The following is a 15924-nucleotide window of genomic DNA, read 5'->3' on the forward strand; positions in this document are numbered from 1 at the left end:
AATAAATGGTATTATTAGGCATCTACCTGATTGTGGAGGATCTACAAAATATATTCTATCAACCCCTGATATCACACGAGGGAGAAAACAGGCTGCAGTCTTATTTTTTTTTTTCATGCCATTACTTGCAGCCTTCTTCATCCCACAAAATCGTGAAGAATAATCTTTGATTCTGTTCACAAACCTCAAATGAGAGCTGCACCATGAATTGTGGTTGTGTGCTTGGAATTATTCGACAGGTACGGTTCTATACTTTTCATTAGATCCCAGCTAGCAAAAAAAAAAAAAAATGTATGTGGCAGCCAGGTACCAGTTCCTGCTGTCCTATGTACATTTTTGTCAGGCTGATCTTGCTGGTGCACTCGGTCCACCCATGATATCAGCGGTTGGTGTGGAACTGTATTACTTAACCTTGCTATTTCCTAATCTGGATCTGTGCTAGTGCCGATCCTGGCAGGCTAACCCTCGAGACACCGTGGTCAAAAGTGATTCTGGCATCTAGGTGATTAGAAATATAAAGGGGACTCCCTTTATTATCCATTGAAGCACTTGTGGGTAGCTATGGAAGCCGGGGCCCTAACAATAGCCCTCAATGCTATCATCTTACATCTCCTATTATACTTGGCTAAAGGCATGGTCTTAAAAAAATACCTTTCAGCGTTTTGCTGACCTGCATATTACTTGCACACAAGTCTCCAGTGTATCATAATGGCGATTGCGCTAAATACATTTCAATTCTCCTCTTGGGACAAAAATAAAAAGTTAAAACAAAATATACAAATACAATAGAAATGAAGAATAATCCCCCTCCCTCCACACAAAAAAGACAGAAAACAGTTTTTCAAACTAACAAAAAAAAATGCTTTCTAAAAATGCTTTTAAAATCTATATGGTTAATGTTTCTAAAAAATATTTTCTGTTTTTATGTCTCTATTTTAATTATATAAAACAATATATTAGAAATGTGTAATCTAATTCTCACAGGTAGCATTGCAATGTCATGTGACGACACTATAGTGAAGCTGACATACAGTTTTGCGTTATTGGGGGAACCTGTCACCCCCAAAATGGAAGATGAGCTAAGCCCACCGGCATCAGGGGCTTATCTACAGGATTCTGTAATGCGGTAGATAAGCCCCCGATGTAACCTGAAAGATGAGTAGATTATACTCACCCAGGGGCGGTCCAATCCGATGGGCGTTGCGGTCCGGGGCCTCCCATCTTCTTACAATGACGTCCTCTTCTGGTCTTCACGCTGCGGCTCCGGCGCAGGCGTACTTTGTCTGCCCAGTTGAGGGCAGAGCAAAGTACTGCCGTGCGCAGACGCCTGGAAAGGTCAGAGAGGCCCAGCACCTGCGCACTGCAGTACTTTGCTCTGCCCTCAAAAGGACAGACAGAGTACGCCTGCGCAGGAGCCGCAGCGTGAAGACAAGAAGAGGACGTGATCGTAAGAAGATGGGAGGCCCCGGACCGCGATGCCCATCGGACCGGACTACCCGCCCAGGTGAGTATAATCTAACCTCTTTTTCTCATCTTTCATGTTACATCGGGGGCTTATCTACAGCATTACAGAATGCTCAGAATTAGCTCACCTTCGATTTTGGGGGTGACAGATTCCCTTTAAAGTGTGATCACTTCTGTCTGGTTGTTGTGATGAAGATGAATTATTTGCAGATTGGCACATGGAATGGAGCAAGATCGCTCAAGATGTCTTGAATATTCTAGTGGTTTCAATGCCCGTCCGTGTGGTGCAGTAATTAAAACTAGAAGTTATGCTACAAAATACTAAGTTATGGCATTGTGAACAATGAATTACTCTCTATGTTATGATCAATAAATAGTGTATGTAAAACTTTTGGCAGTCAGTTTTCTTTAATTAAATGACCATACCTATATTCTAAAGTATTATGGTTAAAATTAAGGTCTTGCATGATGAGAACTTTATGCACTTTCAGTTCATCACCAGGAAAAATGGCATCACAGCAACAAGAAAGAAGTACCGTATATACTCGAGTATAAGCCGAGATTTTCAGCCCACTTTTTTGGGCTGAAAGTGACCCTCTCGGCTTATACTCGACTTAGTGTCGGTGTGGGGTCGGCGGGTGAGGGGGAGCGGCGGCTGTGATATACTCACCTGTTCCTGGCGTTGTCCCTGCATCTCCGATGGTCTCCGGGCAGCTCTTCCTGTGTTCAGCGGTCACGTGGTACCGCTCACTAAAGTCATGAATATGCACACATATTCATGACTGTAATGTGCGGTACGTGACCGCTGATGCCGCCGGCTCCCGGAGACCATCTGACAGTGAGACGCTGCCAGGGACCGCGCCGGGAGCAGGTAAGTATATCAGGGGAGGGGGAGCATTGCGCGATAGTCACCTGTCCCCCGTTCCATCGCTGCGCGCTGCTCTGTCTTCCGTCCTCTGGCTGTGACTGTACAGGTCAGAGGGCGTGATGACGCGATTAGTGTGCACGATGGAACGTGGAAGGTGACTAGCGCAAATGCCGGGGGCCTGAGCGAAGAGAGGTGAGTATGTGATTTTTTTTAATTTTAATGGCAGCAACAGCAAATGGGGCAAATGTGTGGAGCATCTTATGGGGCATAATATGTGGAGCATCTCATGGGGCCCCTAATGTGTGGAGCATCTCATGGGGCCCCTAATGTGTGGAGCATCTCATGGGGCCCCTAATGTGTGGAGCATTTCATGGGGCCCCTAATGTGTGGAGCATCTCATGGGGCCCCTAATGTGTGGAGCATCTCATGGGGCCCCTAATGTGTGGAGCATCTCATGGGGCCCCTAATGTGTGGAGCATCTCATGGGGCCATCAACCTTTGTGCAGGAATATATGGGGCGTATTTTGTATGGAGCATCTTATGGGGCCCTTCATGATCTGTATGGAACATTACATGGGGCTCCTGATTCAATATGGATATTCAATAACCCGTAACCTACTGATGTCTCAATTAATTTTACATTTATTGGTATCTATTTTTACTTTTGAAATTTACCGGTGGCTGCTGCATTTCCCACCCTAGGCTTATACTCGAGTCAATAAGTTTTCCCAGTTTTTTGTGGCAAAATTTTGGGGGTCGGCTTATACTCGGGTCGGCTTATACTCGGGTCGGCTTATACTCGAGTATATACGGTAATCACACTTAAAAAAATAAAAAATAAATGAATAGAAAAATAAAATAATGCAAAACTTTTGGTCACCATTGTAGGTGCCGTAGATAGATATGTAGTAGAAGAAAGATGCTAGATAGGCACCGTCACTCCAACAGAATGTAGCATCAGCCCAGAGGTAAAACATGCTATTTTATTCATACAGTGTGTTAAGATTGCACATTTCGGGGATTGGTTACCCTAAATCAGACCATTGCATGGCAACCAAGCAGTGCTGTGCGTTTATTCCCTGATCTCAGAAATTGATTGCATATCTAAGTGATATTGAATAAATATTTCATAGACATGGGTTCCACATCTAGGACCCTAATTTCTGAGAGGAGAATACCATTCATTATCTCTCAGGAGGAAACGGTTAGTCAGGTTAAATGGATAATTAGGACCAAATGTGAGGCGGCAGCAGTACTACATGCAGTAAGATGTGGTTGTGGTCAGGGGAGGGGGTTCTTGAGGCAGTGGTAGTACAGAGACAAACCTTATTAATGCTCCCAGGGTGTGCCATAAATAAATGTTAGTACTTTCCTCCCAGACTGGCGCAGTTCCTCTAACCTCAGCGTTGTGGCCACTTTCTAGCGTAGATTATTGGCAGTCTGTGGGCTATGATTGACTATGTACTAAGCCAGACCAACCTGTAAGACATTTCCTTTTAAATTAAGCTTTAAAATTGAGATTCATCCTTAAAGGGAACCTGTCAGCAGATTTTTCCGCTATAAGGTGCGGCCACTGCCTTTCAGGGCTTATCTACAGCATTCTATAATGCTATAGATAAGCCCCGATTCGACCTGCAAGTGAAGAAAAATAAGTTATATTATACTCACCCGGGGGCGGTCCGGTCCGATGGGTGTTGCAGGTCCAGGTCCGGCGCCTCCCATCTTCTTGCGACGCCGCCCTCCTGCTTGCTTCATGGCTCCTTGGCATCACGCTTCTGCGCAGGCGTACTTATCTGCCCTGTTGAGAGCAGAGCAAAGTACTGCAGTGCGCAGGCACTGGGCCTCTCTGACCTTTCCCGGCGCCTGCGCACTGCAGTACTTTGCTCTGCCGTCAACAGGGCAGATAAGTACGCCTGCGCAGGAGCATGATGCCAGGGAGCGATGAAGAAGCAGGACGGCAGCGTCGCAAGAAGATGGGAGGCGCCAGACCCGGACCTGCGACACCCATCGGACCAGACCGCCCCTGGGTGAGTATAATATAACTTATTTTTCTTCACTTGCAGTTCGGATCGGGGGCTTACCTACTGCATTATAGAATGCTGTAGATAAGCCCCGAAAGACAGTGGTCGCATCGGCAAAATCTGCTGACAGGTTCCCTTTAAGGTTGAAAAAAATAAATAAAAATACGAATCGCCCCATTTAATTCTCGTATCATTTCTAACCGATTTATGTTGATTTTTTTTTTATAGGACTCCAGTTCAGTTGTAGAGTGGAATCAGTCTCCAAAGGAAAGAAATAGTAGAGGTGTCGAACATCAGAACAGCTATGAAGCAGATTGGGATGTGATTAACACCGTGTCCTTTAAGAAGAAACAATTTACGAACGGAGGTGTGTATATAGATTCACATTGCGTGCATTAAAGGCGCAGTCCTGTTTCCTCAAATTACATTTATACTTTTTATATTGCAAAGATATGTGATGTTCTAAAATATTTTGTTGGCTTGTAGGTTTCCTAATTTCTATATCTAGTCATTGAGAGGGGGAAGGGTCATCTGTCATGGCCCTGTAATGATCACATGGGTGTATCATGGCCCCTTATCTAGTGGCCAGTTGGAATGAGTCCTCATGTTATCAGGGCTGATACTGATGGATACCGATAGTGACTCTTCAAATTAGATAACAGCACAGAGCTTTAAAAGGTTATTTTCATCTTATTCTGATAAAATGGCAAAGTACTTGTAAAAACATGCAACTTTACAGTTTACCACTTATGAAAAATCCTCTCTGTTCTCAAGAACGGAGGCATTTTAGATTCTATTGTCTACTACTTGTTGTCAAGGTTACCTGCCACCTCTGCAAACAGATGGCTGCCTTTCTATGCAAGATGCGCTCATGCTTTCTGGCTGTATAAAGCTGTCCAGATCACTGGATCCATCCAGCTTCAGAGCCCTTGTGCTCCTTTGTTGCTTCATAGGCAAAGCTGCCTCCACTAACCGCCATGTCAGTGATCAAGGAGTGCACCGCCACTCGACAAGTAGAAAGTCAGGAGGCAGAGGAGCTTTGCTCTTCTAAAGATATGAACTTGAGACAGGCAAATTATGGCCAGGAAAAAGTTAGTTTTCCCTCATCTGTTTTTTGAAGTTTAATAGTTTTTAATATTTTTTTTATCCTGGATTTTTAATGTTAAGTTTTCAAGTTTCAAAACAAAACACAAGAACCCAGATATCCCTCCTCCGTTTTCATTCTCGTCCACCCCCCAACCATGTTCATTTAAGCAAATGTTTGTCAAAAGCTTTTTATAAGAATAATAAACCTACCATCTGAAAAAGTAGTATCAATGCCACTATCTTATAATGTACATATTTTATTAAGGACAGAGATAAATACAGATTAGCTTAACATATATAATTAAAGAAACGTGTCAATGATCTTTGGTTACAAGTGCCAATAAAGAAAAATAATAAAATATGTATTCCATCGATGGCTTTTGTAACCCAAAAGGGTAAACCCAAAGTATATAGTCATGAGGCCTAAGTGATTCAAACTTATTGCTAGCTACCCTTTTCTTATATACTTTTTTATTGTTTAACAGCCAAATTATTTTATTTATGAACTTTTGAGTATTGGGGCTTTTTTCATCTATCCAGCATTGTGCAATAAGTTTGCAGGCCACATACAGCAGGCCTGGGTAAACTGCGGACCACATCCGGTCCTCTGGATGTTCCAGCCCGGTCGTCGGACCGAGACAGTAGAAAAGGCCGGACCATGCCCTCACCCGCCACCACCTGCTGTCACCGTTATCTGCATTTTTAGGATGCAGACAGCAGTGAATACATTGGTGGAGGATGAAGCCGCCGATTCTTTCTTCCACCAATCAGCGTGTGAGGCAGCAGGTTCAATGACATCATCTACACTGCGTGCAGAATTATTAGGCAAGTTGTATTTTAGAGAATTATTTTTTATTATTGATCAACATCTATGTTCTCAATCAACCCAAAAGACTCATAAATATCAAAGCATAATATTTTTGGAAGTTGGAGTGGGTTTTTTTTAGATTTGGCTATCTTAGGCTACTTTCACACTAGTCTGTCGGTACGGGCCGTCGCAAACCGTCGGCCCGACGTACCGACGGACAGTGTGTTAATTAATCACAACGTGGGCAGCGGATGCAGTCTTACGACGCATCCGCTGCCCAGTGTGATAAGTGGGGAGGAGGGGGCGGAAAAAGCGGAGCCGACGGACAAAAAAGCGTTACATGTAACTTTTTTTGTGCCGACGGTCCGCCAAAACACGACGCATCCGTCGCACGACGGATGCGACATGTGGCACTCCGTCGCAATGCGTCGCTATGTATAAGTCTATGGAGAAAAAACGCATCCTGCGGGAAACTTTGCAGGATGCGTTTTTTCTACATAAAGCATTGCGACGTGCGTCAAACGACGCAAGTGTGAAAGTAGCCTTAGGAGGATATCTGTTTGTGTCAGGTAACTATTACTGTGCAGAATTATTAGGCAACTTAATAAAAACCAAATATATTCCCATCTCGCTTGTTTATTTTCTCCAGGTAAACCAATATAACTGCACAAAATTTAGAAATGGACATTTCTGACATGCAAAAACAAAACCCCCAAAAATTAGACCAGTATAGCCACTTTTCTTTATGATGACACTCAGCAGCCTTCCATTCATAGATTGTCAGTTGCTTGATCTGTTTACGATCAACATTGCGTGCAGCCACCACAGCCTCCCAGACACTGTTCTGAGAGGTGTACTGTTTTCCCTCCCTGTAGATCTCACATTTTATGAGGGACCACAGGTTCTCTATGGGGTTCAGATCAGGTGAACAAGGGGGCCATGTCATTATATTTTCTTCTTTGAGACCTTTACTAGCCAGCCACGCTGTGGAGTAGTTGGAGGCGTGTGATGGAGCATTGTCCTGCATGAAAATCATGTTTTTCTTGAACGATACCAACTTCTTCCTGTACCACTGCTTGAAGAAGTTTTGTTCCAGAAACTGGCAGTAGGTCTGGGAGTTGAGCTTCACTCCATCCTCAACCCGAAAAGGTCCCACAAGTTCATCTTTGATGATACCAGCCCATACCAGTACCCCACCTCCACCTTGCTGGCGTCTGAGTCGGAGTGGAGCTCTGGCCCATCCATCTGGCCCGTCAAGAGTCCCTCTCATTTCATCAGTCCATAAAATCTTTGAAAAGTCAGTCTTAAGATATTTCTTGGCCCAGTCTTGACGTTTTATCTTATGTTTCTTATTCAAAGGTGGTCGTTTTTCAGCCTTCCTTACCTTGACCATGTCCCTGATTATCACACACCTTGTGCTTTTTGTTACTCCAGTAACGTTGCAGCTCTGAAATATGGCAAAACTGGTGGCAAATGGCATCTTGGCAGCTTCACGCTTGATTTTCCTCAATTCATGGGCCGTTATTTTGCGCCTTTTTTTCCCAACACGTTTCTTGCGACCCTATTGGCTTGATTGTTTGGTGATCACACTTCAAAAGTTTGGCAATTTCAAGACTGCTGCATCCCTCTGCAAGATACCGTATATACTCGAGTATAAGCCGACCCGAGTATAAGCCGACCCCCCTAATTTTGCCACAAAAAACTGGGAAAACTTATTGACTCGAGTATAAGCCTAGGGTGGAAAATGCAGCAGGTACCGCTGAATTTCAAAATTAGAAAGATACTCCATACCATTCATTATGGCCCCATAGATGCTCCACATAAAGCTGTGCCATATATAATGCTCTGCACCGTTCATTATGGCCCCATAGATGCTCCATAGAAAGCTGTGCCATATATACAATGCTCTGCACCGTTGCCCCATAGATAGCTGTGCCATATATATAATGCTCTGCACCGTTGCCCCATAGCTGTGCCATATAGTGCTCTGCACCATTGCCCCATAGCTGTGCCATATAGTGCTCTGCACCGTTGCCCCATAGCTGTGCCATATAGTGCTCTGCACCGTTGCCCCATAGCTGTGCCATATAGTGCTCTGCACCGTTGCCCCATAGCTGTGCCATATAGTGCTCTGCACCGTTGCCCCATAGCTGTGCCATATAGTGCTCTGCACCGTTGCCCCATAGCTGTGCCATATAGTGCTCTGCACCGTTGCCCCATAGCTGTGCCATATAGTGCTCTGCACCGTTGCCCCATAGCTCTGCCATATAGTGCTCTGCACCGTTGCCCCATAGCTGTGCCATATAGTGCTCTGCACCGTTGCCCTATAGCTGTGCCATATAGTGCTCTGCACCGTTGCCCCATAGCTGTGCCATATAGTGCTCTGCACCGTTGCCCCATAGCTGTGCCATATAGTGCTCTGCACCGTTGCCCCATAGCTGTGCCATATAGTGCTCTGCACCGTTGCCCCATAGCTGTGCCATATAGTGCTCTGCACCGTTGCCCCATAGCTGTGCCATATAGTGCTCTGCACCGTTGCCCCATAGCTGTGCCATATAGTGCTCTGCACCGTTGCCCCATAGCTGTGCCATATAGTGCTCTGCACCGTTGCCCCATAGCTGTGCCATATAGTGCTCTGCACCGTTGCCCCATAGCTGTGCCATATAGTGCTCTGCACCGTTGCCCCATAGCTGTGCCATATAGTGCTCTGCACCGTTGCCCCATAGCTGTGCCATATAGTGCTCTGCACCGTTGCCCCATAGCCCTGCCATATAGTGCTCTGCACCATTGCCCCATAGATGTTCCACATAAATCTGTGCTGCTGCTGCAATAACAAAACACATACTCACCTGTCTTGCTTGCAGCTCCTCGGCGCCATCTTCCCGGCGTCTCTCCGCACTGACTGATCAGGCAGAGGGCGGCGCGCACACTATATGCGTCACCGCGCCCTCTGACCTGCAGAGTCAGAGCGGAGAGACGCCGGGAAGATGGCGAGACGCCCGGCGTGTGGAACTAGGACAGGTGAATATGCGATACTTACCTGCTCCCGGCGTCCCGCTCCTTCCCCCGGACAGCTGGTCTTCGGTGCCGCAGCCTCTTCCTCTATCAGCGGTCACCGGCACCGCTGATTAGAGAAATGAATAGGCGGCTCCGCCCCTATGGGAGGTGGAGCAGCCTATTCATTTCTCTAATGAGCGGTCCCACGTGACCGCTCAGGGGAAGAGGCTGCAGCACCCGGAGACAGTGTGACGTGCAGGGGGAGCGACAGGAGCCCCGGAAGCAGGTAAGTATATGACAGTCCTCACCCGCCGACCCCACCACCGATCATGACTCGAGTATAAGCCGAGAGGGGCACTTTCAGCCCAAAAATTTGGGCTGAAAATCTCGGCTTATACTCGAGTATATACGGTATCTCACAATTTTGGACTTTTCAGAGCCCGTCATATCTCTATTCTGACCCATTTTGCCAAAGGAAATACTCAAGCTACTTACTGGTAGCGGTGTTTTTCAGGAGCCATGACAGCACAGACGAGAGAGGGGATCCGCCCTTCAGGGACAGGAAACCTACAGACATAAAAGGGCGGTACCTCTCTCCCGCCTCAGTTGGATTACAGAGCATGAGAGGACCACCCCGGTTAGTTAGTACATAAATAATTTACACATTTCACCCGTGTGACTAAACTTAAAGAAAGATTTCTATATAAACCAGTGATGTCAAGCCATAATAGTATAAAGGGAGGGAATATACGGGTGCTGTCATGGCTCCTGAAAAACACCGCTACCAGTAAGTACGGTAGCTTGAGTATTTATTCAGTCGCCATGACAGCACAGACGAGAGATTTACAGAGAAAGAGAATCCTAGGGAGGGACTACTGCTTCCAGCACCCTTCTACCAAACGTGAGATCTGAGGAGTCACCCAGGTCTAGTCTGTAATGATTAAAGAAAGTAGATGGAGATGACCATGTGGCTGCCTTACATATGTCCTCAATCGACACCTCTGATCTTTCTGCCCAGGACGACGCCATGGCTCGAGTAGAATGGGCTCTTATACCTTCCGGAACCTCTAGGCCACCTGCTGAATAAGCCAAAGATATCCCTTCCCTAATCCATCTACCTAAGGTGTTCCTAGACACCCTAAATCCTTTTCTGACTCCCTGAAAAGACACGAATAAAGAACTATCCTTTTTCCAAGGGTCTGTTACCGTAATATATCTAAGCAGACATCTTTTAACATCTAATGAATGAAGTTTGAGTTCTTTCTGATTTGTGGGATTAGGACAAAAGGTGGGGAGATTTATCTCCTGCAGTCTGTGGAATTTTGACGCTACCTTTGGAAGGTACAGAGGATCAGTCTTTAATACTACTCTATCATCTCTAAACTGAATGTATGGAGGTTGTCTAGAGAGGGCCTGTAGGTCACTAACCCTCCTTGCTGATGTGAGGGCGACTAACAGCGCTGTTTTAAAGGACAGAACTTTTATAGGAGCAGAATCAATCTGCTCAAATGGGGCTTCAGTCAAAGCTGTAAGTACCAAGTTTAAATCCCACGGGGCTATTCTTTTCCTAACCATGGGTCTCGACCTAGCCGCTGCCTTGATGAATCTAGCAATCCAATAATTGCTAGCTAAATTACGATTGTATAGCGCTCCCAAGGCCGACACATGGACCCTAAGGGTTCTTGTAGCAAGACCCATTTCTGGACCTCTCTGCAGGAACTGTAGAATCTTAGTAATACAGATCTTTTGGCCAATCTCTAATCCTGAATTAGCCAAGAATCTTTTCCATATTTTAACATAAATATTTGTTGTAGAAGGCTTCCTACTTTTCAGTAAGGTATTAACTAGTTCCTGCGAAAAACCTCTCTTTTTTTAGTAATGCCCCTTCAAATTCCACGCCGCTAGATGTAAATTGGACACTCGTGGATGGAGGATTGGACCTTGTGAGAGGAGGTCTGGAAGTTCCGGGAGAATCCAAGGCTGAGAAACGGACATCTTCCTCAGCCAAGGAAACCACGGCCTCCTGGGCCAAAAGGGCGCTATCAAAATTATTCGAGCTTTGTCCTCCTGTATCTTCCTCAGAACTAACGGAATCAAGTTCAATGGAGGAAACGCATAGACTAGATTGAAATGCCATGGGATTAAGAGTGCTTCCACTGCGTACGGGTTTTCTCTGGGGTTTAGGGAGCAAAACCGGTGAGTCTTTTTGTTTTCTTTGCTGGCGAAGAGGTCTATGTCTGGACACCCCCATAGAAGTCTGATCTGATTGAAGACGGTCTGATTAAGAACCCAATCCCCTTGTCTGAGTTTTCTGCGACTTAGATAATCGGCTATGACGTTGTGTTTTCCCTTTATATGAAGAGATGTGAGTGACAGTTGATGAGTCTGCTATCTGAAAGATACGACCCGCCACTTCCATTAAAGACCTGGACCGAGTTCCCCCCTGATGATTAATGTACGCTACTATTACCTGGTTGTCTGAAAATAGCCTGACATGTCAACCCTGTAGGGACATAAGGAAATGACTTAGAGCCTTATTCTACTGCTAATATCTCTTTAAGATTGGAAGATAAGGTTTGTTCGGAGTGTGACCAACTACCCTGGACTCACATATCATCCTTATGTGCCCCCCAGCCCTTAGGGCTGGCATCTGTCGTCAGTACTCGAGATATATTATTTGTACAGGGAACACCTGTACGCAGGTTTGGTATGTGTAACCACCAACGTAGGGATTGTATAGAAGATTCAGACAGTCACATCAAGGTGGCCATGTAACCGACGAGTATTGTACAGTACATCCCACTGTAGGACTCTGGTGTGGTACTGGGCCCAAAGCACCGCTGGGATGCATGACGTGAGTGAGCCTAGCAGCGACATTGCACCTCTTAATGTGACTGATGGGTTATTGACTACCTTGAGTGTTTGTCGTTGAATTTTTTTCTACCTTTGCGCCTGCAGACGGCATTCTTCTGACCCCGAGTCTAGGATGAGCCCTAGGAATTCCTGTACTCTTAACGGCTGTAAACGTGATTTTTTGAAATTAATAATCCAACCTAAATTCTGTAAGGTTGAGATTACTTTGGCTAGTTGAGTTGAGCAGTGTGAATCTGAGTGTCCTACGATCAACAGGTCATCCAGATATGGCACCACTAGAATATCCTGTTCATGAAGATATGCCATGACTTCCACCATTATTTTCGTAAACACACGGGGGGCCCCAGCAACTCCAAAGGGGAGTGCCCTATATTGAAAGTGTTCTATTATCCCCCCCAGTGAAACTGCTACCCTTAAGAACTGTTGGTGGTCTATATGTATGGGAACATGATAATAGGTGTCTTTCAAGTCTAAGACGACCATGAAACACTTGTCAAATAATAGTTTTATTGCTGTTTTCACAGACTCCATTTTGAATGATTGAACCAGTAAGACTTTATTCAAGCCCTTAAGGTTGATAATAGTATGAAAAGAATTGTCTGGCTTATTAATCAAGAAGAGGGGGGAATAAAACCCCTTACCTCTTTGTGCTTCCGGAACTTTTACCAATACACCTTTGCGTTGGAGCTCCTGCACCTCAGGTTCTAATGCCAGCTGTTCTGTAGGTGAAGAACGGATAGGCGTTAAAAGAAACTTATTCTGAGGAATTTCATGAAAATCAAATTTTAGTCCTGACCTAATAATGCTTAGGACCTATGGACTATTGGAAATCTTTATCCAAGACGGATAGAAGGCTAAGAGCCTGCCTCCCACCCGGTCCGGCAGTCATTGTGGTTTTTTGTTGTCCCGGAAGAAGTTGAACATAAATCCTCTACCTCTTTTCTCACTGGTGTCATATCTGGGTCTATCTCTGTTAGATCTTGTACGGTCAAACCATCTTCTGTTAGTACCCCGTCTATAGAAGGGTCTACCCAGGTAAGGGAAACGCTTTTTACTATCCCCTGCTTTTTCCAGAAGCTCATCCAGAACTGGACCGAACAAATGCGCCCCTTCACACGGAATATTGCACAGTTTTGACCTGGCCTGCATATCGCCCGGCCAACATTTTAGCCAAATGGCCCTACGGGCTGAATTAGAAAGGGCCGCAGATCTGGCCACTAGTTTCACAGAGTCTGCCAAAGCATCCGCAAGGTAAGCTGCTGCTCCCTGAATCATAGGAAGAGAGGCTAAAATCTAATTTCTCTGAGTTTTGTTCTTAAGTTGATCCTCTAAGCTGTCCAGCCATACCATCATAGAACGTGTGCTGTACAGGTGGCTGCAGTTGATGGCCTGAGAGCCCCCGCTGAGGTTTCCCAAGCTCCCTTTAGAAACACATCAGCTCTCCTGTCCAGCAGGTCCTTTAAAGTTCCCAAATCCTCAAATGGTAGCGAGGATTTCTTGGAAACCTTAGCCACTGCAGCATCGAGTTTTGGGGCTTTATCCCATGCTGAAGATGCCGCTTGCTCAAAAGGATATCTCCTCTTAAATGATGGTGGAAGAGAACCTCTCCTCTCAGGTTTCTTCCATTCTCGTGTGATAAGAGAGCTCACTTTGTCTACCACTGGAAAACATCTGCGAGCTTTCCGGTCTAGTCCCTTAAACATGACATCCTGCATAGACTTCTCTGAAAAGAAAAACAAGAATGACCGGCTTCAGTGTCAGAAGATGATGATGATGACTGAGAGGAATCTGATCTCATCTCTCCTGAGTCACTGTCCTCAACAGAAATCGGGGATCTAGGCTCTCTTCCTCTACTTTCTCTATCCTGAGACAAGGATTTAACTGAACCCCTGACCTCTTGTCTGATCATGTGCCTTAGGCTGCATGTGAAGTCTGGCGTCTCCTCCGCTATTAAACATTGAATACATGGTCCTCATAGCTTCTTTATGTGGTCATCCGGGAGCGGAACTCCGCATTCAGCACACTGTTTATGCTTAGATTTAGTGGACTTTTTTTTCCCCTGATAGACAAGGAGAGAGGGAATATAAAGGCCCCGTCTCACATAGCGAGATCGCTAGCGAGATCGCTGCTGAGTCACAAGTTTTGTGACGCAACAGCGACCTCCATAGCGATCTCGCTATGTGTGACACGTACCAGCGATCAGGCCCCTGCTGCGAGATCGCTGGTCGTGTCGGAATGGCCTGGACCTTTTTTTGGTCGTTGAGGCCCCGCTGACATCGCTGAATCGGTGTGTGTGACACCGATCCAGCGATGTCTTCACTGGTAACCAGGGTAAACATCGGGTTACTAAGCGCAGGGCCGCGCTTAGTAACCCGATGTTTACCCTGGTTACCAAAAAAAACAAACAGTACATACTCGCCTTTCGGTGTCCAGGTCCCTTGCCGTCCGCTTCCTGCTCTGACTGAGATCCGGCCGTACAGTGAGAGCGCAGCAGTGACGTCACCGCTGCGCTCTGCTCTCACTGTACGGCGGCTCAGTCAGAGCAGGAAGCAGACGGCAAGGGACCTGGACACCGAAAGGCGAGTATGTAGTGTTTGTTTTTTTTGGTAACCAGGGTAAACATCGGGTTACTAAGCGCGGCCCTGCGCTTAGTAACCCGATGTTTACCCTGGTTACCCGGGTGCTGCAGGGGGACTTCGGCATCGTTGAAGACAGTTTCAACGATGCCGAAGTCGTTCCCCTGATCGTTGGTCGCTGGAGAGAGCTGTCTGTGTGACAGCTCCCCAGCGACCACACAACGACTTACCAACGATCACGGCCAGGTCATATCGCTGGTCGTGATCGTTGGTAAATCGCTTAGTGAGACGGGGCCTTAAGGGGAGACACACATCACTAAGTGAACTTTCTCGGCTATCACTTACCCCTATAGAAAACTGAATGGTACCGTAGATTGTGGGGGATCCTCTCAGCCGGTGCATCATCATTACGGCTTGAGGACTTTCCGGCTCTAGATCTTTGACCCGATCTGTCTCCTGCCGGCCGACTACTATCACTAGATCGCCGCTGGGTATTCCTTACTTGGGGTTTCTCCAAAGGCTGATTCTGCTGCTCTAGCTGTACTGGCTCTTGCTCCTGTGACTCCATTACGGATAGGAAGCATGTTTCACTCTCCAGGATTCCTTAAAAAGCCGGCTTCCCCCTTAGGTACCTCCCCCAGCTGGGGTCAGCAGGTTCCTCCATCTTATCGTTTGGTACACCTGCCTTTTGGGAGGCCCCCTCCCCCCCGAGACTGCCCCCCAATCAGACCTCTGCCTCCCTACTGCTGTATCACCTGCACATCCCAACCGCGTCAGCGCCCTCCTCGCCTGTTATCCCGCCGGTCATCTGTGACGTCACGCCTGGATCTTCCTCCTGTTCACCGCCGCGGCCCGTACTGGGCATGCCCAGCGCGTCATCAAGTGGTGCCACTCGCGAGGGACCACCCCTTCTGACGCGTCACTTTCCCCGCCCGAATCCCCGGTATGTGTAACGCCAGCTTATCACGCCGGCATGCGCCCGATATGCGCGCCACGCCTGACACCCACGTCACGCCGGCATGCGCCCCACGCCGGCAAACCGACACTAGCCGGCAAGCGCGGTACACGATCAGACGGTCCCGGAGAGCAGGGCCTCCCACGGCTATACATACCGGTACCGGAAGAAAAAGGACGCCCAAGTCAGCACTCCCCATGAAGGCTGCTTTTCCCTGCTGCTGCCCACCCCCACAGCCGTCTGTGGTGTGGCACCTCCAGTACATCGGACCTGAC

General features: G+C 46.8%; 1 protein-coding gene across 2 annotated transcripts in view; it reads left to right on the forward strand.

Moving 5' to 3' along the window:
• The window catches only part of TBC1D15 (TBC1 domain family member 15), a 141729-nt gene that overhangs the window by 20726 nt on the left and 105079 nt on the right, over positions 1–15924 (forward strand). For both annotated transcript variants that reach the window (XM_077265290.1, XM_077265291.1), the window contains exon 4: positions 4582–4720. In XM_077265290.1, coding sequence (XP_077121405.1) covers positions 4582–4720 — 139 coding nt within the window. The remainder of the gene's footprint in view (positions 1–4581; positions 4721–15924) is intronic.

This window comes from Ranitomeya variabilis, chromosome 5, assembly GCF_051348905.1.
Source record: "Ranitomeya variabilis isolate aRanVar5 chromosome 5, aRanVar5.hap1, whole genome shotgun sequence".
Lineage (NCBI taxonomy): Eukaryota > Metazoa > Chordata > Amphibia > Anura > Dendrobatidae > Ranitomeya > Ranitomeya variabilis.